The following is a 22,651-nucleotide window of genomic DNA, read 5'->3' on the forward strand; positions in this document are numbered from 1 at the left end:
GCAAGTCCATTGTCCCATTGGCCGAAATAAGTGGAAGTACCAAGTACTATGTTGTCCCCCCCCCCCCCCGGCGTGATCGTAAATGTTATTGCACAAATGTAGGGTTGGATTTTTCCGGGGCATTATTATTTTTTTTTAAGTTTTAGGCGGATCAACTGCTATGGCCATTAGCCCCTTCAACATCAAAAAAGAAAAAACCTTTCCTCTCCAGAAAACAGGTGACAGGTGACATAGGTGGATTAGTCTTGTCAAAAAAAGCATCTAAAAAAGACTTGTCAATGGTTATTGAAACCCCGAAAACACAAGATAACAAGGCTATAAAGGCCTTCCTTGTTATTTTTAAATCTTTCTAGCCATTTCTTACGAAATTTGGTCAAAACTCTCTAAACAAAACCTTGTTTGTGATGAAAATTAAAATAGTCATAAAAATCTATTAAACAAAGTATGACAAGGGTGTAAAGCGCCCTTGCCATTTAGCATCACACAAAACAATTATATTAAAACCTCAAAAAATACATATCAATAGAAAATTAAAATTACATTTAATTATAAAATTCTTGATTAAGACATGATTTTTCTCTTCTTTAATTCTATCTCCTTGGTTCTCCTTTAGGCCAACCTTTTTTTTTGTTCCTCTTCTTCATTTTTCTGAAGGCCTCGATGTCGATTTCTGTGGTATCTGATATATTCAAGATCGATCCTTCAGTTCCTCCGGCGGAAATCGTGGAGTATCTTCTACTGCCGGCATCAGATGACACCGTCTTCATTGGCGCAGTCAGAAGTACAACACAGTGAAGACTGGATGCACTCCCTGCAAGAACGTGTGGGTTGGCCGAATGTCTCGTCCTCTCAGCTAAACCTTTGTGATTTCGGAGGCTCCACTGTAGTTTCTCCTAAATCTTTCACTTCCAAAATGAAGATTTCTGGTTTCGCAGCTTCCGAAATTGGGATTTTTTCAGTCTGAACTTAGCTGCAAGTTCCTTTTGCATTTTTGTCTCAATTTCCTTTGTCTTTGAACTGGTCGAAGGTTTGTCTTTGGGTGGAGTAGGACACTTTTGTTTTGTTACGTCTGCTTTCCTCGACAACTTTGAGCTACTATCCCTAATTGTACAATTCTTCAATTTCTTATCGATGATTTGTTCCACTAAACTTGCTAAAGCTGGCATCAATTCTGTTGCCATGTCCTTTGGTGTGAAGGAGATGGCAGGAGCAGCAGCAACCTGTGCATAAAATGCAGCCTTTGCATTCTGTCAAGCACAATTTTCCTTGTGTCAAAATAGCTGACTTCCTGTGTTGTTTTAATCTCTTGGACAGCTACTTCCTGCTTATAAGTAGGGCAATGCCTAGACCTTGCAGAGTGATGTCTATGACAGTTGACATAGACAGGAGGATCCCTGCACAGATCATGCAGGTGTAATGGTTTATCACACACACATATCTGCTTCCTTCTACAATAAGCTGCTGTTATGTTGAAATCTCTGACACCCAAAGCAACGCAAAGGTGTTGGGATAAATGGACACACAACCAACCTGTGAAAACTAGCTTCTATCTTCTCCAGACGCTTTTGTTTATTAAAAGTTAACACATGTGATGCAGAAAAATGTGAACATGTGAACTTCTCGTTCTGACACCTGTTTAAGTGATGGCATGCAACATCTTATTCATGCAGTTCATCTACAATCTCCTCTTCTGTGCAGTTTAACAAATCCCTGCACATGATAACACCCTTTGAGGTGTACAATATACTATGGGGAGATACCTTAATGTCCATGACTTTGATCTTCTTTGCTTTCAATAGTCACAACGATTGAGCATTGTTGACAATTTCCACAAATAGTCTAACTGTCTCTTTAACCGGTCCACCAGCAGATTCTGTGATGTCATGAGCTATCATGAAATGGCTAATATTTTAAAAGTCGCTCGCTGTCTTTCTTCTTTATAATCAAATATTTTGGAACTGAACCAATATTCTTCAGTTTAAACTTACAAATTTCCACCATTTACATATATAGGGAAAGCATCCGACACCATGTTCAGTTTCAGAAATAAATTTTTAAAATCAAGTATAAATTTTCATATATCATTAATAGCTAGTGTTGACAGATGAAAATTTCTAAATTATTATTGTTATTTCATACGTAATACAGTGGCTTAATTACATCAATATTTCATTTTTGTAAAAATACTTATTAGATGTGCTTTCATGGACACATATAGCTAATTAAATCAATTAACACATGAATCAATTTTTTTAACTTTCTCCTTTATCAGATCTATTAAAAACTTCTTCCTACCATCCCAAACTAAAAATGATTAAAAATTCATTGCTACTTATTGAACAATTCTGTTGACTTTTAAATAAAACATTTAATAAAATATGAAGCACAATTTACTTAGAAGATGAGCTACAGATTTTAGTAAAAAATAACAGTGCACAGAAATAGTTAATATTTTTTATTTAATACCTTTCTAAAAGCATTAAATAAAAAATACCAGTAAATTAATTTTAAAAAAATTACTAACTAATTTTTAATAATGATTGAGATATCATTAAGAAACAGTAATCGAGATTTTAATCATTCCTCATCAGTTGCAATAGAAAGAAATTATAAATCACTAAAGAGAGATTTGAAAAAAATGTATTGAATATCAATAAAAATGTTTATGACTGTAATTATTAATTATTATTTGTTTTTGGAAATGTAAAGGGGGGTTGGGCTGGTGCTGGTACAGCTAATTCTAGAGACAAAACTCGCTAGTTAAAATATACTTTAACATTTATTGATTCAAGCTATTCAAAAATTGTATCTGATTTTCAGTAAAAAATTAGAACAGTTGCTAAAGCAACATAATATATAGAGCACGGCACAATCTATGAATTTTGTTACCAGTCCATCTGCTGCCAATTTTGTTCAGTGCTAATAAAGCAACAGTTAATGAGATATTGAACTAACTAGTCATTGATACTCCAGCCAACTGTAAGATATGTGGTATAATTAATTTTTTGCAAGTTGCCTACCACTTGCAAAAACTAATTGCTGTTGATGGTCCATTGTACCTTCAACAAATGTGACATATTTTAACAATTATGTTGAGTTATAAGAGGTTGGTGCTGCAAAACTGGATACTCATTCCTTTATTTAACAAACCACAAAATTTAAGCTGACACTACTGAATTGAAAACTGATGACTACAATATTTGAGATTGCTAAGGGATATTTATTTTTGTCAAAATTTATGGAATCTGGAATCACATTAACATCAGAGGTTTAGTGTAAAACCTTAAAGAAGCTTCAGGTCAATCCAAATCAAATGGTATGAGCTGCATGCTAATGCATGCCCACTGAATAAAGGATTTGCTTGAACAGTTCAAATTGAAAATTTTCAATCATATCTACAACCTGGGTTAACTACCATTTTTTCAACATCATGAGGAACTTAATGGCTCTGAAAATTTTAAATGAATGTGGGTGGAACTGATGGATGAGGGAGTAACAGGATGGGTTAACTAAAAACAGAATTCTTTAATGAGGTCTATAAAAGTTGCTTTTGGAGTTAATAACTCCTTGAATGTGCATGGTGACCATACTAAAAGTAATCTAGATATTAGACAGCTTATGTATATTCTACAATCTTTTTCTCCAGTATGTTAAGATGAATATTGATGGTGGGTTACTTTGAAAAGGTAGGATAGTTTTACATAAAGACAGGCCTTTATGTAGAATTTCAAGTCCATCATGGATGTAATTCTTAGAGAGCAGATTTGCAAAAATTATTTCTATAATGTGAATTAAGGGAAAGAAGTAATAGAAATGACTATATCACATCACATTATCTAGCAAGTCATATTTTTTTCATATACTACACATTCAAACAGAAGTTTTAAGAGTTTTTTTATAATGAAGTAATCTTAATGTAAATTATTAATATTACACGTGAACTCAATTTTTGAACTTAAATGAATTTGTTTCTATTTATTATATAGTTTATTTTAACGATGGATTAATTTTTTATAATGTATGAGAGTTCTAAAGAAAATATAAAACATTTGACTAAATCGCTTATTAAAAGAGATGTTGAATTACAACAATTAGGTTAGCAGAAAGAAGAGAAAATTGAATTAGGTAGTCTCCAACAAGTTAACTACATCTTAGATGGTTGGGTGAAATAAACGAGACTATCGAATTATTAAGAAATGACTTAGACGTTAAAGAAAATTTACCATAAGAGTGTAAGAACCATTTTTAAGCTTTCTAAAGAATTGCAAAATTTGAATAGGTTTCTTTCTACATCAACATCATATTCATAGGTTTATGAGTTACGAAAATATGTAGACATTAGAGTAAATGCAAATATATTGTCAAGAATTAGAAGAAAAATTGTTACCGAAAAAGAAGTTTAGTTTTAAAGCTAAAAAGTATAAGGTTCTAAATTAAAACAGTGTCGAGAAAAAATTGTACCGATAGCATATTAGTTTTTCCATGTCAACAGTTACGGGTTCACACTACACGCAATACAAAATTTTATATACCTGTTACAAGCTGTGCCACTGTAGAAGATTCAGAAAAAGTTCAATTTGTACAGTTTAATTGGCATTATGAAGGTATAAAAAACCATTTTAAACGGGTTAGATACGGATCGAAATAACTGGAATTTAGTCGATGATATTAATTGGCTTGCTCTTGATGTATCGTCTGCTAATTGGAAAATTATCAATGTTTCAGAAGAGTTCAAGATTGGAGTTTAAACCTTCAGGATATTAAAAATTAATCTCAAAAATAAACCAATCGCATTACTAGTATTTAAATATTAGTTCTATCAATAGAATAAAATTTAATAACCATACATATAAATATTTTAGTTACTTAAATTAATTTATTTCTATTTATTGGCTGTTTTTTTATAACTGACATTGTTTACTTTTGGATCAGTGTTTTATTAATCGTAATTTTCTTTCAAATGTCCATAACTTTTCCACAATTTCTTGTTATTATATCATTTTTCCTTTTACCATGATTTGCTTGCAGTGTTAAAATCAAGGATTAGCAAATAACTTGGTAAATTAGATTAGGCTATCATTGTTATCTTATGCTGTAACGCATATTGCAGCTTACTGTGCACCTCAAAAAGAAATTGTGATATGCATTTTGGTAGTATATATGTATTATTTTTAGAGTAGTACTAGATTCAGTCTTTTAAGTTTATTATTTTTTTTGTAAAAATATTTTTGTTTTTGGTGATTAATAAAATTTAGTGGTTCAAAACTTTTTAGGTTAGATTTTTATGCAGTAGAAGGTGGACGAAGAAGTGATATTACAATGGGTATGTTTATTAAATAATAATCTTTATTTTCTTATTTTGAGAAATAATTGCCATGTATTTGAGATTATTTGAATTATCTGTTACTTACATAAAGTAATAAAGAACTAATAGAATAAATTATTTGTTAAAATATTTATTAATTTGTTTTTACAAATTATTTTTAACAAATTTTTTGTCTGAATTAATTTACTCGTCTTGTTATAATTTTATGTAATACATAGGAAAATAGATTAACGTCTCCAAAAAAGTTCTTATAAAAAAGCAACAAAAATGTTTTTAACAAAATTTGTATAATCAGTATAATAAATTTTAGATTAGGCTAGGAGGGAAGTGCTGGCCATTGGTGCAATATCCGGAAAATGTGATAAAGGCAATGCTGCATAGCGCTAGAAACTGGAACCTACTCAGTAGGATAGTAGGTAATATTTTGAAAAGGAAAGCGATGGAGGAGGTTGGAAAGGAAGAGAATGGTACCTAGTGGGGTAGTGTAGGTTGTGGCTGGATAGCCCCGTTCGTGAGGAGTGCGGTGCTGAGGTGTTGCACTTCCGATGAGTGAACGAGGACTCCTGGGTTGAGTAGGAAGGGAAAGCGTAGGTTCCCTGTTTGGGGGGACTTCTGATTTGAGGTAGGCAATTAAAGACCCGAGTCCCGGTTAGGGGACTCCTTTGGGGTATGCCTGATTTGAGGCAGGCGATTGAGAGGACACAGTCCCGGCTGACCGGGTGGTACCCCATGGTGGGGATGGCATAGCTGGCTACGGCATAGTCGCCCGGAAGGTTAGAGGCAATAACCCCCCTAGGACCGAGTGTGCTTCCGCGGCGGGTCCGGGCCTATCGGGATGGGGGAAAAAACCACCAAAGAACACCGGTATCCACGATCTAGTATTCAAATCCGTATAAAAGTAACTGCCTTTACTAGGACTTGAACGATGGAACTCTCGGCTTCCAAATCAGCTGATTTGGGAAGACGCGTTCACCACTAGACCAACCCGGTGGGTTAAAAATAAATAAATCTCGTTAGTCAAGGAATTTACGCGGGTGTTACGTTACGGAAAATTTCCGCGTATAATGAAGTCACGTAAATTGAGACTCACATTTAATGCAGAAATACAGGTTCTTGTTTAGTTATACAGTAAATTATATATGTAAATTACTGCAATAAAAAAATACTGTACTTTATTTTACTATTATATTATTGCAGTATCATTGTGTTATTTTAATGATATTGCATGAGAATGTATGAATTTAAAAAGAAAAAAATATGTGTTATTTATTTTCTCCTTTCATTGGCGCCAACTAACTAACTACAACGACAGCCGACTAACTAAGATCGGCTGTGGGCATCTTCTTGAAAAGTACCGAATTTTGCATATTATATGCGAACTGTGGCTTAATAATTATTAGAATTAAAAACAGTGTCATGAAAAAGAAACAGAAAATGGTTCTCAATAGTTTTTTTAGATAAATTTAAGATTATTATTAAAATAGGGGCATTTAATAAAAATATAAATATATTGTTAAAATGAGACTATACAAGAAATTTTCATTTGCAGTTTAACAATAGATTTCTAAATCGGCCCTAGCATTTGTCAACAAGTACAATTTCCTTATCACTAGACAGTCTTTCACTGTTGATTGAAGTTGTGAAGAACTTCTGCCTTCAAAAGGGTTTTTTTTTAATACGTCCCAATATTTATAGAGCTGGCATTTTGATATTGCCAAGTAATTCAAGGATAAGCCTCTGCCCCAAGCCTGCCATTGTCCAGGATATGCTCAATTGCAGTTCTCATCTAGCACATTATTCAGTAGTCTTCATGGAGGCTCCTTCAATGTACCCAAACAATGGTATTAGAAAATGTACCAGATTACTAAAATTAAAATTATATGAGGTAAGCTCTAAGTTTAATAAATAAAGAAAACCTGGGAAAAGCATAATAAACCAGTATCACAGATATTCACCTTTGACGTGAAACGTCTTTAAAATCACACCAAAACACACGGGTACCAGAACAGAAATTTGTAGCGTAACGAAAATGTTTGTCATCCTGTCTTAATACCTCCGTAACTATTAGTCTCAGAGACGTAAATTCGATGTTATTGTATAACTTACATGGTCAGTTCGCCGATACGACTTTGAGTTTGCATCATTGGTGACCGGGATGGGGGGGAGGGGACACAGCGCAGATCGGCCAAAACTGGCGCTCTTGCTCACATCTATTCAGTGTAGCTCACGACTTAGACGAGTTAGCGCGGTGATTCGTGTGTTTGTGTTTGTCGAGATAGATTAATTTGTTTAATAATAAGTGCATTTTGGACAATATTTATGTTTAAAAAATTAAGTAAACATGTAAAAAAGTATAAAATTTCAATATGACAGACTCAGCCCTCGCAAAAGCCAGCCGGAAATATAAATTACGCATATCGTTTGAAAGGGGAGGTTATGAGCCACGCAAAGGTACCCCAATGTCTGGTGCCGAGCGAGCGATACTGTTTCGGGAGCGTCGAAAAGCTCGCATGGCGCGTTCAGTGAACGACGCCGACGGCGTGAGCACCTCTACCGCGGTTCATTATGCTCATGTCCCTTACTTCTCATATCACATATCAATGTTGAACAGAATTGTCGTCGAATATTAGTCGAAATAAATATCATGCACCATTTAGTCACTGTTTTATGTTAAAATTAAATTTATTGTGCAGTTAATGTCTCGTTTTTTCAATCCAATACACGAAAAGTGACTGGCTGACATACAGACCGAGCAATTTATCTGTCGAATTGGCTAAATGAAGGAACTAACATTTTCATTGAAAACCAATTTAACATTGATTTTAAAATGTTTCAAAAAATACGATGGTGCTCTCCCATTTAACTCTACAGATAAGTTGGTCGGTTATAACTCTTGAGGAATTTCATCCAACGCCTGTAACGTTTCACGTTAAACCAACGGCAGTGGGCCCTGACACAGCCCAACCCGATTTTTATCATCAAAATGGAGTCCAAAAGGGAACTTATATAGTATGGAAAGGGATACAGTTAAAATTCTGCACTAACCCAAGATATATATTATTAGGAATTGAATGTACAAGTAGAACTTTTGCTTAGAAATAGTATGAGTTAGGACTACTTATCATCATGAGTTAGGATAATATAGGGAGTAGAATGGAAGTGCTTCGATCTACAGCAGGATATATTTCATGGAAGGAGAGAGTACTTCAGTGTAGGACTTATGTGGCCAACCTGTGGCATGCTTGCCACTTGTGGTACGCAGGATGAGTGGAACGCAGAGGCTATAGAAATAAAAACTTTTTGTAAAATTTGTAAAATGAATGTAAAATTTTTACAAAAAAATAAAATTTGCCATAATTTGAAAACATAAACGAAACAATAATTAATACTGTATGACAACTTAACAATAATTACTTTGTTTTCAATAGAATCACTATTAAGACTACATTTAATGTAAACATTCTTTAGTAATGACTGATTGTAAAGTTAACATTTACAAGTCGCTGGTATCTACACTTTTTATTTCCTTTGAATTGTTATATTAACGATGTTTTACAATGGCACCATGCATGTCTGGTAGATGGTGCCAGAAATATGGTACCCAATGGCTTTGACAACTCACTGATTTCTTGGGTAACCTGCACAGTAGCCATATGGCAATAGTTGTATGAAGACAATCTCGAATCAGATTTATGTGTATTTTACTTTATTTTTGTACATGACATTTAAATTTTTGTCGTATTATGTCTTTAAGTAAGCCATCTACTTCAAAACAAAAATATGAAGATATTGCTCTTCATGAATTAAATAATGTGTGGAAGGAACTCTTTTTGTTTACCAATCAAAATACATTGAAACCAGTTTGTTTGATAGCTAATGTAGCAGTGCTCAAAAAAGTTAACTTGGAGTGACATTTCAGCAAAACCATGGCAATTTTAATGAAACATACGAGGTTCATCTTTGAGGACATTTAAAAAAAAAAATCTTTAATAAGCCAACAAATGGTTTTTCAAAAAAAAAATGAAGAATTAACATCAATGGTCAAAGCTTCTTATGAAATTTCTTTACTTTTAGTGTGAAAAAGAAACCTTACTCTGATATGGAAGAAATTAAAAAAATTGTGGAAAAAATTACCCTTTCATGAAATACAGTCATGCATAGCATAGATGATCTGGCTGTAAACCTTAATATGAAAATTGTGTCTGCATTAGCCTCATGTAATCATTTTTCTTTAGCTGTTGATGAGAGCATTGATAATACTGACACTCCCCAATTACATATTTTTGTGTGTTGTATCAATGAAAATTTTGATTTTATTGAAGAACTTTTTGACTTGCGGCAATTAATAACAATGAGAGGTGAAGACATTTTTAACGAAAGAAAATCAGTGACTGAGAACAATAACTTGTATTGGGATAAGTTAGATAGCATATGCACAGATGGAGCCCCAGCTATGACTGGTAAAAATAAAGGTTATTTATCATTACTCAAAGATTACTTGAAAAAAGACATTTTTAAGTATTGCTGCATACTGAGGGAGGGGCTTTGTGCTAAAGGTATGAATTTATCTAATGCTCTTGGTCTGGTAGTTTGGTGTATAAACAGGATTTGATCACACACACTTAATCACCAACAATTTAATTGCTTGTTTCCTGAAGAGTTGGAAGAAGACAGTGAATTAATCCTGTACTCTAATGTACACTGGCTTTCAACAGGCAAAGTACTTGACAGATTTTGGAATCTTCGTGACAGCATCTTACATTTTTTAGATAAAAAAGGTGAACTGCACAATGACTGCTTGCTTCTAAAAAAATTAAGATTAGCTATGGAATCTGGCGTTACAGAAATTATGGAACATTTGAACAATTTAAATGTAAAACTACTAGGTAAAGATTGCTTATTTCCGATGTTATTTATTTCTATATTTTCTTCTATAGTTAAACTTTCTCTTTTTTTTAAACAACCTTAACAGAAAAAACTGATATATTTCAAATGAATGATAGTGTTAGTGATCAAACTTGACAACCTTCCTAATTATGATTGGTATGAAAACTTAATTTCTAAATTAAAAGTCTCATTTGAAACAAGATTTAATGATTTCCAAAAGGACAATAAAAATCAATTCAAAAATCAACCCAGATATAAATGAAATTGAACCTTGCAAATTCAAAAACCTCATTATAAATGTTTCCTTTCTGTTGAAACAGTCTGCCCCTTAAAAACAATTTCATAGAAAAATTAATTTTTTGTAGGATGTTTATTATTTCTTTATAATTCTCATTATTAGTTTTACTGTAATTTACATGTATAATAGTTATAAATGGTTGATTTAAGTTTTTGCAATTTATAATTATATTTCATAATACAGCACCAATGTCAATAATTTAACTCAACCGTCAATAATTCATTGTAAAATTAAATATTTTGACTCATTATTGTTAAATCAACATATTTATACGCATTTTTTATTAATATTTATTACATTGTTATCATAAATTAGTTAATTAGTTTAATTTTAATTAAATTAAAAAATATCTCATACGAAATGTTACTTGTGTATCTGAAACCATCTGAATAAAAGTTATTTTGAACAGAAAAATTTTATGTTTAATTTTTTCATTTATGTTCTGTCTGTTGTGATATTTAGGATAATATTTAAAAAATAAGTCTGTTAAGAAAATTATCATGAAGACGTCAGTGAAGTCATAAGTTTAATGATAAATGAAAGGTAGAGGGGGGAAAGAACTTGGTCATGAAAGTGGCACTCTTAAGATATAGCACTCAAAAAGTGGCACCTTATTGAAAACGGTTGGCTATGGATGGTGTAGGACGACATGTCTGCATACATTAGGGATTTTTTCCTATATGTTGCCCTGAATGATACAGTAAATATTGCCATTGGTTGTCTGATACTAATACCACTTGATGCGATTTACTGTCTGTTTTAAAACATTTTCATCCAATGCAACTGAAAAACAGAGAGAAAGAAGTAGTAGACAGTAAACATCTTATGTATGACCACCCTACTGTCACTGTCATTCCTTGTCTTAGACCTAAGAATAATTTCATCTAGAGAACAGCATCACTGAAATTTTGACCTGAGACCTATCATACATCATTGGTGGGTCAGGCATTGTGAACCTCAAAGCTCAAAGAAAAACTCCCAAGTAAGTGTTAGCTGTCATACAGTAGCTGGAGAACATTTAATCATCTTAGAATCTACTTCTTGGAAGTTGAAGTTGCTTCCATTTGATGAAAATTGTTACTGTGGGTAAATCCATACTGTTTTACTTACACTTGCACACAAAAATAATTATTTTTAGCAACTAACAAAGTGATTAAAGCTGTAGAATGTCTGAAGTGGAAGAGATAAGTGGGGCTTTTTTTTTGTTCAGAAAACAAGTATTATCTCCAGAAAGTAAGTATTAACTTAATTGCTTCATGTAAACTACTTGTTCAATTTTTCACCTGTCTTGTGTACTGTATCTACAAATAAAAGAGTGCTTGGGAAGTGAATGTTTTTTCTATTAATTTTCTAAGAGTTATACTGATTGTAGCAGTATTGATTGTTACTGTTCACTAGCCGTTAATTTTCAACAGTAGAATTATTCCAGCTTTGGTAAACTCCCATACATGATCTATAGAAAGCAATTTATAAAAAACAGGCATTGCCTTTTTCTCTTTTTATTTTCATTACTTTAATTTATTCCAGTCTGTTGCAATGAAAATATTTTTAAAAATTTGAAAATGGAATGAATTAATTTATTATGCCCTATTAACTGGAATTTGAAATAACTGAAATGGCTGAAAATGCAGTCGGTGAGAATTAATGAAAAATGTTTTTTTTTTATTTTTATTTTATATGATTCTCTTGATGTTTTATAAATTTTTTTTTAATAAAAAATATTTTATATTTTCATATTTCTTGTTATGTATACTTTTTCATGTTTAATATAATTGTTTTTGTATTTTTATTTTTTAAGAGATAAGTTATCCTTTAATATAACATAAGTAAATTTTTTAATTTCTGGAAAAAGATTTAAATGGTTTTACAGAAATTTTCATACGTTATTGGAAAATTGTTCAACTTAACCAAGTTATATACAGTTTAATAAAGGCCTTTCTTTAAATTTTGTTAATTTAGGGTTATCAGCAGTGGGAGGTGTTTGCATGGAAAAATATTCATGTGTAATAGCAGAATTTGGTACCACCAATACTTTTGGCAAACCTTATCCATCAGCTGGGTTTTCATCAGTGTATGTCCTTGCTCATGAAATTGGGCACAAGTAAGTTAATACAAGGAAAACATTTATATGAATTATTTAAATATTTTCAGCTGACATAATTTGATTTGCACAGATATAAGACCCTGTGTCATTAATATGATTTCAAGAAAGAGAGAAATGTGCTGGATGTTCATACAAGGTGTGAACAAAAGTATTCAGGGGTGCTTCTTAACTGTTGAATGGCATGATATAGCAGCTAATGGTTTTCATAAATAGAGACCACCATTGATTTTCCAATGGTGGATCTCTTACAACATCTTAGTCTCCAATTTTTCCTATCTCATGTATTTTCAATCTCTTCTTTATTTTGCTTTTCTGTCCTTTAACTGTTCCCTCAAGAGTTACTATTAACAATCCTTTCTCTCTAAGAATGCGTCTGATGAAATTTCTTTTCCTCCTCTTCTTTATCTTTTTGTCTGAAGATAAAGTAGGTGTACTTTATCTTCAGCCGCCCTATCAAGCACAGTCTCATTTCTGACTCAGTCTGCCCATTTTACTTCCTCTATTTTTCTTTTTACCCAGATCTCAAAAGCTTGTCCTCTTTCTTGTTTATGTTAAGTGTATTAAGAAGTTTAACTACTTGAGAGACTGTTCTCCATCAAGTTTGTGCAGCAGACATTGGACAGGAAAAAATTCACATCTATATGGAGTCTTTCCCTCATCTCTAAACAGTTCCTCAGTTCCATAGTGCTGCATAAAATAAATTTGAAGTAAATTAAATTTTAGTGCTGCATAAGGTAAAGTTCAGTGTCAATGAACTTGAAAGGCAAAGGTCAATGTCTTTAGCACACAATTATTATATCAGAAAAAAATTAATTAATATGCATGTTGTCTAAAATTTGCAAAGATAAATTCCTTAAAGTTACAGACATTCATAAGATTTGTATGAGTGCTTAAGTTTATAAATTTTAACAATTTTAATGATAGTAAATATGAAAGTGGTGAAATGATGATTGTTCTGGTAGGTCTGCAATAAACAAAAGAGAAAAAAATTTCATACACAGCTCAAAATTTTATACACAGCTGTCAGGAAAGTAGCTGATTTATAGTTGATCATATTAAGATGTGAATGTTAGTTAAACTTAAATTCACTCGATTTTTATGGCAATTTGGTTATAGAACATAATTATGTCTCAGCAGAATGAAAGAAGGCCACGCAGAATTTTAGTTGTTCCTTATTTGTTTGGGTGCATCAAACGTTACATAAAATATTATGAGTGAAATGATTGATACTTTATTATCCTAAGACTAAAGCTTCATAAAGGATTTCAAACTCAGAAAAACTGCTTAACAGAGCTGATGTAATATCATATTTATAATAACTGATGTCTGATTATAAGGAAATGTTGCGTGGATTTGCTTTACCAGGTCAACAAAATTAACAAGTAACTACTGTATGTTTTCTTGGCCATATGAAGTATAGAGTTACTACAAAAGGGTGGTATGTGTTAGAATACTATACAACACCACCAAAATTCCAGTGTACCTACTTACACATCACAACTAAGGTAATAGTTTCTCACTAGGTACCATTTTCCTTTAGTCTTCCAACAACCTACTTGCAATATATTACTCTCTTTTTTGTTTTCTTCTCACCCAAAATGAAGTTCAACAGAAAAAAAATATATTTTAAGATATAAAAACATAAGGAAGCAGCTGTTTTCTATCTCAAAAGATTTTTTTAGAAACTGTTTTCAGCAATGGGAACTTGCACATCTAATACCTGCTTTTAAAATAAATTCTCTCCAAATACTTTTTGATGATATCTCTGCTATATTCTGTTTGCAATAGAAATAAACCATTAACAATACTTACTAAAGTAAAAGTAATACCAACCCTTAAAAGAGCAACTGTGAAGTGCAGTAAATTAAAATTTTCAAAGCAAATATTGATTTATGCAGTATATTAAAAAAATTATTTTGTTTTTAAATAGAAAAATACAGATTTTGATAAAACTCTACCACATAAGCTTAAACAGAATTGTCTTCAGTATTTTTTTAGTATGAAGATACAAACTTTTATTCAAACGTAACTTAATGTAATTCTACATAAATCTACAAAATCTACATAATTTAACAGATTTTACATGAGGATTGATTTTCCATAAAAGATCTGTTGATAAAGGATTACATTTCTAAATGTGAAAATCTTTTCTCTTCAGGTAGGCAAACAAAGCATCTGTAACAAGTAATATTTTGCTATTTAATACACAAGCAAGACTTTATTAATGATTAGTTTAATGCATTTGGAATCTACTGAAAGTTTTTTGTACTAATATTATATTTATTTATAAGAAAAGTTTGTTTCTCTTTTAGTTTGGGGATGCATCATGATGGTTCAATGAATAACTGCCCAAAAGATGGTTATGTTATGTCTCCGTCTCGCAGTGTGACTGGAGGAGAAACACACTGGTCAAGTTGTAGTGCTGAAATTATGAAAAAATTATGGTGAGTGCTTTATAATAAATATCCACAAGCTTCTTAATTTATTTTTTTATTTCTAATATTTTTTAATTTACATTAGTTTGATGAAAACTGAAAAGTAAATAGGATTAGAAAAGAATTTCACATCTAGTAATAAAAGTACTTCAAAAAATCAAATCTTCAAATTAAAATAAAAGAGAGACAATAATCTTGTCAATTTAAACATCATAGATGAGTTACATTTACAAAAAATTAACATACAAATAGTTAGAATGAAAATGAAATCTTCATTGCTATAAACAAGAAATAATTCTATTAAATTATATCAGTTAACTTACATATCTTCTGAAAACGAAACTAATTTGTGGGTTCATGACAAGTGTTAAAAGTTATTTTCTAGTGACTGCAAATGATAAAAACCACACTTCACCAATTCCTTAAAAAAAGCAATGTAAGCAATCAGAAAATAAATTAAATCAACAACTTTATACAGTTTGAATGTAAATAAATTATGATACATTTATTCATAATGTATCTTTAGTTAAAATAGTTTAAATTATTTAAAACTGCATTCAGAGTGCTTGTATGAGGATGGCACAATCATAAAAGCTGCTGTAGATAGCAGCACTTCTTCAGACATATATAATTCATAAAAATTCAACTCTGTAGTCACATAACTTTGGATAGCTAGTCTACATGGATTTCTATTTTGTTTTTATAATTAATTTTAATTTTGACTTTTTAATTTAATTTTATTAAATGACTTCATATTTTTTTATATACATGCAATTTTTAATTTTAATTTTAACTTAAATTTAAAAAAAAAAACTGAATTTAAAGATTTTTAGTTTTAATTTCTGTTTTGATTTTAATTTGGTAAAGGATCTTTTAACAATTTTGAATCTAAAATCACATGTACAGTATAGGAATTTTAATTTTAATGTGTAATTTGATACAAATAATTTGAAAAATCATATAGAGCAACTGATGTTGCAAGGGACTCACAAAAACACTCTTGCTTGAATTATGGAATAAGGTAGGTGTAATCCTCTTTTATTTTATTATTACTTAGGTTGATTGAATTAACATATTATATATATATATATACACACAAGGATTATTTTTTAAAAACATAAAACATAAAACTTGTTTAAAATTACAAAGATCAATTAATTAAAATTAACCAAGTCATAATTAAAATGTAATCATTTTTATCTTTGTTTTAATTACATTTTTACATTTTTGTTTTAATTACATTTTTACATTTTAATTTTGACTTTGTTAATATTAATTAATTGATCTTGTTTAATTTTAAACAAGTTTTATGTTTTTGTCTCTTGTTGGGATTATAATTTTTAATTTTTAATTTAAAGAAAAGGTTTTAAATTTTTGTATGGTTTTAAAGTACGATAAGTTAAATTTAATTTAAAAATGAAAGAAAAATTAATTAGTTTTAAAAGTATTTTTAACATAAAATTATAAGTGAATGATATGGTGTCATGGATTGCAAGTTTTTAATGGTTTTGTATATATATAATTTATGCAGTTGATGTGAATCAAATTCGCGAAAGCGCCTCTGTTATGTAATGAAATAAGGTAAGTCATCCTATTTCAATTGTTATGTACTTGGGGTTGGTCTATTAAATATAAATTTATATATATATATATATACATACATACATATTTTTATGAAAATATTATTTTTCTATGTAATATATTTTTTAATGAAAATTGGAGAAAAATTAATTCATGATTTTTGTAAATATATTTTTTATTACTCAATTAGGTCAAATCCTTGCCTGAAAGATTCACCAGAAGGCAAAATAATAGAAAGACAAAAACAGGGTGGAGATACTCCAGGTGTGATGTGGAATGCAAAAAAACAATGTGAGATCTTACTGCGGGATAAGGATGCCAATCCAATCAAAAAATTGAATTCTCGTTCTGACAATAATAATGTAAGTTAAAAAAATGAATTTCAGTTTACCCCCAATGAAGTAAAATTATTAATAAAGTAAAATTAGATAGAATAAGACAAACCTCTAAGATTTTTAAGAGTGAATTTTTTCTTAATAGGCATCTATAGCTCACATAAATTTGTTGACAATGAAATACATACATAAGAGATTTTAGTATGTAATTATAATCACAGAAGAGCCTACAACATGCTTAAAGTTATAAAATTTCTTGAGACATTGATCAATAAGTGATTATAAATTCTGTGGCGTTTATAAATATTTAATAAAATTCATTAATATTTAAAATGTATTTTATTTCTATTAAGAATGAAGTTCTAACTGTCATCTGCATCACATTTTACCCTTAATTTTTTCATCATTCTTCAATTTTTTTATGTGTAGTGTTTAATCATTCCTAAACATTGCATATTCATTTTGCAAAACTATTTTAATTCTTCTAATTTCTGTTATATCTCCCTTCTACCACATACTTGCCTACTTCTATTGTACTTCAGCATCTCAATCATAAAAAAGTTGTAGTTGGTTTTCACTAATTTTTTTTAAATTTAATAATTTCATAAACTAAATATACTATTTTTTAATTCTCAGTCAGTTCTCAATTAAGTCCATTAATTAATTAATACAGCTTAATTTCATATTCATTCATATAGGTGCAGTAGAGAGATTTCATAAACTAAATTGCAGGTCTAAATGGTTGTGCAATATGGTTGATTCAAGCTTAGTCGTTTTGTATTTTAAGTCTTGATGTATTGAATGAACGAAATAGAATACCACTATTATATTTTGTGGTATATTATATTTTTGTGATATTATATTTTGATATTAATTAGCAAATTTATACACAATAAATGAATATTTGTTTGCATTATTTATCTATTATGCTGCTATCTTTTAGCTTTGTATTATTTCATTCATGTATATCTTAACATTTTTGAAGGGTATTCTTCATTAGAGGAAATTAAAGTAATATGACAAGCCTTTTTTACAGTTTAGTTGAATACATTTAGTTAAAGCTGCACAATGTAATTCTGTAAAATTTGCATTAATTTATTTATTGATAAATGTTATGTAATTTTAGGATATGTGTCAAAATCTGGAATGTGAAACACCCCACAGAACTGGACGTTATTATGCTGGGCCTGCCCTTGATGGTACCATGTGTGCCCGTGATTTAGTAAGTTTAATTTGCTTCCATCTAAAAAAGTAATATTATAAGCTTTTGAGAATATAATTTGAGATGTTTTTGGATATGACATTAATCTAATGCCCACAAAGAATAATAATAAAATAACTGAAAGTTTTATCATAACAGAAAAATGTTAAATTTGGTTATATGTAGAACCAAAGCTACAGACTTCAGTAAATCTTTAATCACATTCCCACTGCAAAAGTGAGCATATGACCTATTAATTTAACTGTTATTAAATTACACTGACTGAATGATATAATGATAGTCTCCTTATTGTGATAAGTAAACTTGAAACTTGGTTTCATGAAAACAAATCACTAAATTTATACTTTACTGACATGAAGTTGAAAAACAAACAAGTATTACCCTTAACTGTGGATGTACTTATGTTACAACTGTTGTACTTTGCCTTTATTATATACACCATATCATATAATTACTTTTTTTATTTGCAATATTATAATTACTCTTTTATTCGCAAGTATATTATTTACATAGAAATAACTTTTAAACAGAAATTTGTATTTATACTTCCACAGCACAGTATGTTTAATAGTTTTTATTTTTAAGTGGAATGAAGCAATTAATAGCTCTATGTAAAATTGTCTTTTGTAATTAATAACTTTTCAAATACATCTAAAGCAACAAATATTTGACAGTTATCAAGGAAAATGTTTATACTAACTTTATTTTCATTAGAAATTTTATACTAACTTTATTTTCATGAGAAAGTTTATACTAACTTTATTTTCATTAGAGAAATAAATATATCTGGTCACTTCTGCAAAAATTAAAATAACTTAAAAATACAATAAAGAAAAAATTAATCTTAAACAAAAAAAATTACACGTTTTTCCAAAAATTAAATTCTTTTATATACTTATTTTTTAAATTCATAAATAAATCTTATTTTGAATTAAACAAATAATTTTCTTTTGATTACAAGTACCCTCAGAATCTACTTCAAATAGTAGTTAATTTTACTGTTATAAAAATAATACTTTTAAAATCATTGATTAATACAGAAATTTTATACTAATTATGTAATTATTTGTTATAAAAAAAAAATGTTTTGCTTAGGAACAATTGATATTCCAAACATTATAACTGAAAGAACGATTTTCATGGTGATCAAAAATTTGTGAACTTGAATCATTAAATTTAACAACATCCAAATGCAAAGGGAAATATTTTTTATTATTATAAAATTACAATCTGTTTTAAATTATTTTTCTATTAATAAATCTTTTTCGTTAAACCAGTGGTGTATTGCTGGAGAATGTGTGAAAAAGAATTCAAAATTAAAGCAAATTGCAATTAAAGGGGACTGGAGCAAATGGACTGAAGAAAAATGTACGTCTGGATGCATATTAAAATCAAAAGGTAGGTACTGTAATAATTGTTGTTTTATAAAATTAGAATTTACTAAAAAAATCTCTTTTGCACTCTGAATCACTGAAAGTAGCAGTAGGCATGTTAATCAATGCAATATTTTGTGTTGATTCTCTCAGTTAATGAAGAGTATTTTTTCTACTGTTATTTGTCATCATTTTTAAAGTAATTTTTTTATCAAATTAGAGAGGCTTATGATACTCTTATAATTTTAGCTGAAAATGTTTCCTGTAAATATGGGTGAATATATATTTCAGTCAAGAGATAATGCATTTAAAAAATTAATTCACAGATTCTCAGCTTAAAAATAATCCATCTTCTTTTTAAGATACCGATTTACTCAGAATTTTAAGAGATGTTTGCTCTGTTGGATCATTTTAGAATTGTCATAATCAGCTATGGTGTACATACCGTTTATTTAAGAACATTTTAAATTTAAAATAGGGTGTTACACACTTACATTCCTCTCTTGGAATTCAACCATTTATTAAATAAAATATAGATGGATGTATTATTACTTAATGATGCTCATATGAGGTTATAGAACATATAAAACTATGTCCTTATAAACAGTTTTATTTGTTACTTTCCATTGTTAAGAAAATGTAATAGTCACTGGAGAACAAAAAATAATTTTTATTTTGTCTCTGGAAGAAAAGTAAGTGAGTGATCCTAATAGTATTTTTTCTCTTGAATTATAATTTCAAAAATTTTAATACTTTCTGCACTCTTAACTATACAATATTCAAACATTTGATTCATCTAGAAAGTAAGAAATGACGATTTTCTGTTATATTTTGCCTGTGGAGCATCCTCTTGATGGTCCAACAATAATCGGCCAGCACATTAGAATTCCATTTGCCTTGATATCTCTTGTCCACAGCTGAAATCTCCTGAAGAAAGTGTTCCCGGTGCTCATCGCTCACTGTGCCAAGATTTTCCAGGAAGAAATCTAGGTGCGAGTGCAGAAAGTGTACCATTAAGGACATATTACAATCAAAATTTTGTATAAGATGTTATAAGATCATTGACAATATCGCGGTAATTTTTCACCTTTCAATTTCCCAAAAAACTCTAAGTAACATTTTTGAAAGCTTGCCAAGTTGCTTTCTCCAGTGGATTCAATAGTTCCTCAAATTTTTCATCATGCATTAGTGATTGTATTTGTGGACCCACAAATATTCCTTCTTTAATTTTTGCATTACTAATTTTAGGAAACTTCTGTTTTAAGCATATGAAACCAGGAGTATTTTCCATGACGGTGACGGAATTCTTCATTAATCCTAATTTGATATATAATGGAGGTAGATAAACATTTTTAGGATTACACAATGGATCATGTTTCACATTTTTCTGTTCAGGAATGAATGACTTGTTTGAGCCATTCTTTTCTAGTGAAATAGTTTCTTTCTGTCCTTACTATCCCATTCACACATAAAACAACAGTACCTTTGTAACCAAGCTGCAAACCAAGAATAAGTACAATTACCTTCAAATCACCACAAATATTTCATTCATTCACTGCATTTTGAAGCTTTTCTAATGTAAATTTAAAGTTTTCATATATTTCTTTTAATTTTACAAAACGCTTTTCAGAAAGGACTCAAGTTCTGCAATCACTTTGTGAGAGAAAAAAGGTTTTTATTCATAAGAGAATTAAATAGCAAGTTTTTATTAATTGCTGTTTAGGTAACTGCCTTGCACAGTTATAAGTCAGCTTCTTGAAATTGAGTGCTATACTCTTGAGTGCTCTTTCCAATCCGTAGTCTACAGACATCTTGTTCTTTGCTTTCCGTTTTTGCTGTCAATATCTCAAAATCACAAAAAAATATATACTAAACAGTAAAATTTAATATCATGGCAACTCCTTTACCAAATTGAGATTATTGTCAAATCATCATTAATTTGCAAACGATAATCATTTTGCAAATTAAAAATAAAAGGTGATTTTTATATTTGTTTTAATCATAAGCTTCTTAGTTGTTAGAATTCATTAAGAGGGATTTTTGTTTAATTATTTACTTTTTTATTATAAAAATTAACATTAATCAATTTTTTTTACAGGATACCAATTAAAAAGCAGAACTTGTGACAACCCAGAACCAATTAACACTGATGAAGGCTGTGAAGGGCTAGCTTTTGAAATAAAACTCTGCAGTGATGAATCGGTAACACCATTTCATTATTTATATTAACATTAACAGTACTAAATTAATAGATTTTTTTAAACTATTACTGTTCTTGTGTAGATTGATAAAGGGGTTTGATTCTTGCGGCAAGTATGTGACAAAGATCTACACAATATAAATGAAAAAGACAGTTTTTCACAAAAGCATTCTGCTCTTTTCTCATTATTACATCCTTTTAGAACAATATTTAGTTTTTCTTTTTTCTTTTATGCATACCCATTATTACTTTTTCCTTCTCATTAATGCACTAAAACAGTGCTTTCTTTCATTCTATTCTATATTATAGGGTATATAATAATATTTCATTCTATTTCTTGTCTAACAATTGTATCCTCCTTTTTTCTACTTCCATTCCAAAATTTCCAAGGTTTTCAGTCATTCCCAAATTTTCCCCATTTTACATGTCTTAAAAAAGTTGCACAAAAAACTAATATTATAATGATCCTCTGCACTATACCATATTTTCCTGAATAAAGGTTGGTTTTTCCTGAATTTTCTCATTTTTTATGTTGAGCCCATAAAATATGGGCTCAACCTATAATCAAGGTCAATCTCTATTAATTGGGTCGACCTGTATGCAAGCTCAACTTATCCCATTTGGATTTGACTGGGCTTTTAAGTTGTGTAATTTATTTTCATTTTTATTTTTGTGATGAGGGACTTATTACAGTTTATATTTATATTAATAACTATTTTAAGTTATTATTAAAAATAAAAGTACTAATTTTAAGGATTTCTTATTTTCATAAAGCTATTGGCTTTTTAAATTAGAATATAGGTAAATTTAAAACATAGAACTATTAGATTTAAAACATATAACATTTTCAAACTTTTAAAGAAAAGAGATGATTAAATGACCTACATAAT

At 29.8% G+C, this 22,651-nt stretch overlaps 1 protein-coding gene across 1 annotated transcript in view; it reads left to right on the forward strand.

Annotated features, from left to right (window-relative positions):
• The window catches only part of LOC142320997 (A disintegrin and metalloproteinase with thrombospondin motifs adt-1-like), a 35,720-nt gene that overhangs the window by 8,031 nt on the left and 5,038 nt on the right, over nt 1-22,651 (forward strand). Inside the window, exons 4-10 of the mRNA XM_075358990.1 lie at nt 5,274-5,323; nt 12,471-12,612; nt 14,928-15,059; nt 16,822-16,993; nt 18,093-18,188; nt 19,466-19,586; nt 21,660-21,763. Coding sequence (XP_075215105.1) covers nt 5,274-5,323; nt 12,471-12,612; nt 14,928-15,059; nt 16,822-16,993; nt 18,093-18,188; nt 19,466-19,586; nt 21,660-21,763 — 817 coding nt within the window. The remainder of the gene's footprint in view (nt 1-5,273; nt 5,324-12,470; nt 12,613-14,927; nt 15,060-16,821; nt 16,994-18,092; nt 18,189-19,465; nt 19,587-21,659; nt 21,764-22,651) is intronic.

This window comes from Lycorma delicatula, chromosome 3, assembly GCF_047948215.1.
Source record: "Lycorma delicatula isolate Av1 chromosome 3, ASM4794821v1, whole genome shotgun sequence".
Classification (NCBI taxonomy): Eukaryota; Metazoa; Arthropoda; class Insecta; order Hemiptera; family Fulgoridae; genus Lycorma; species Lycorma delicatula.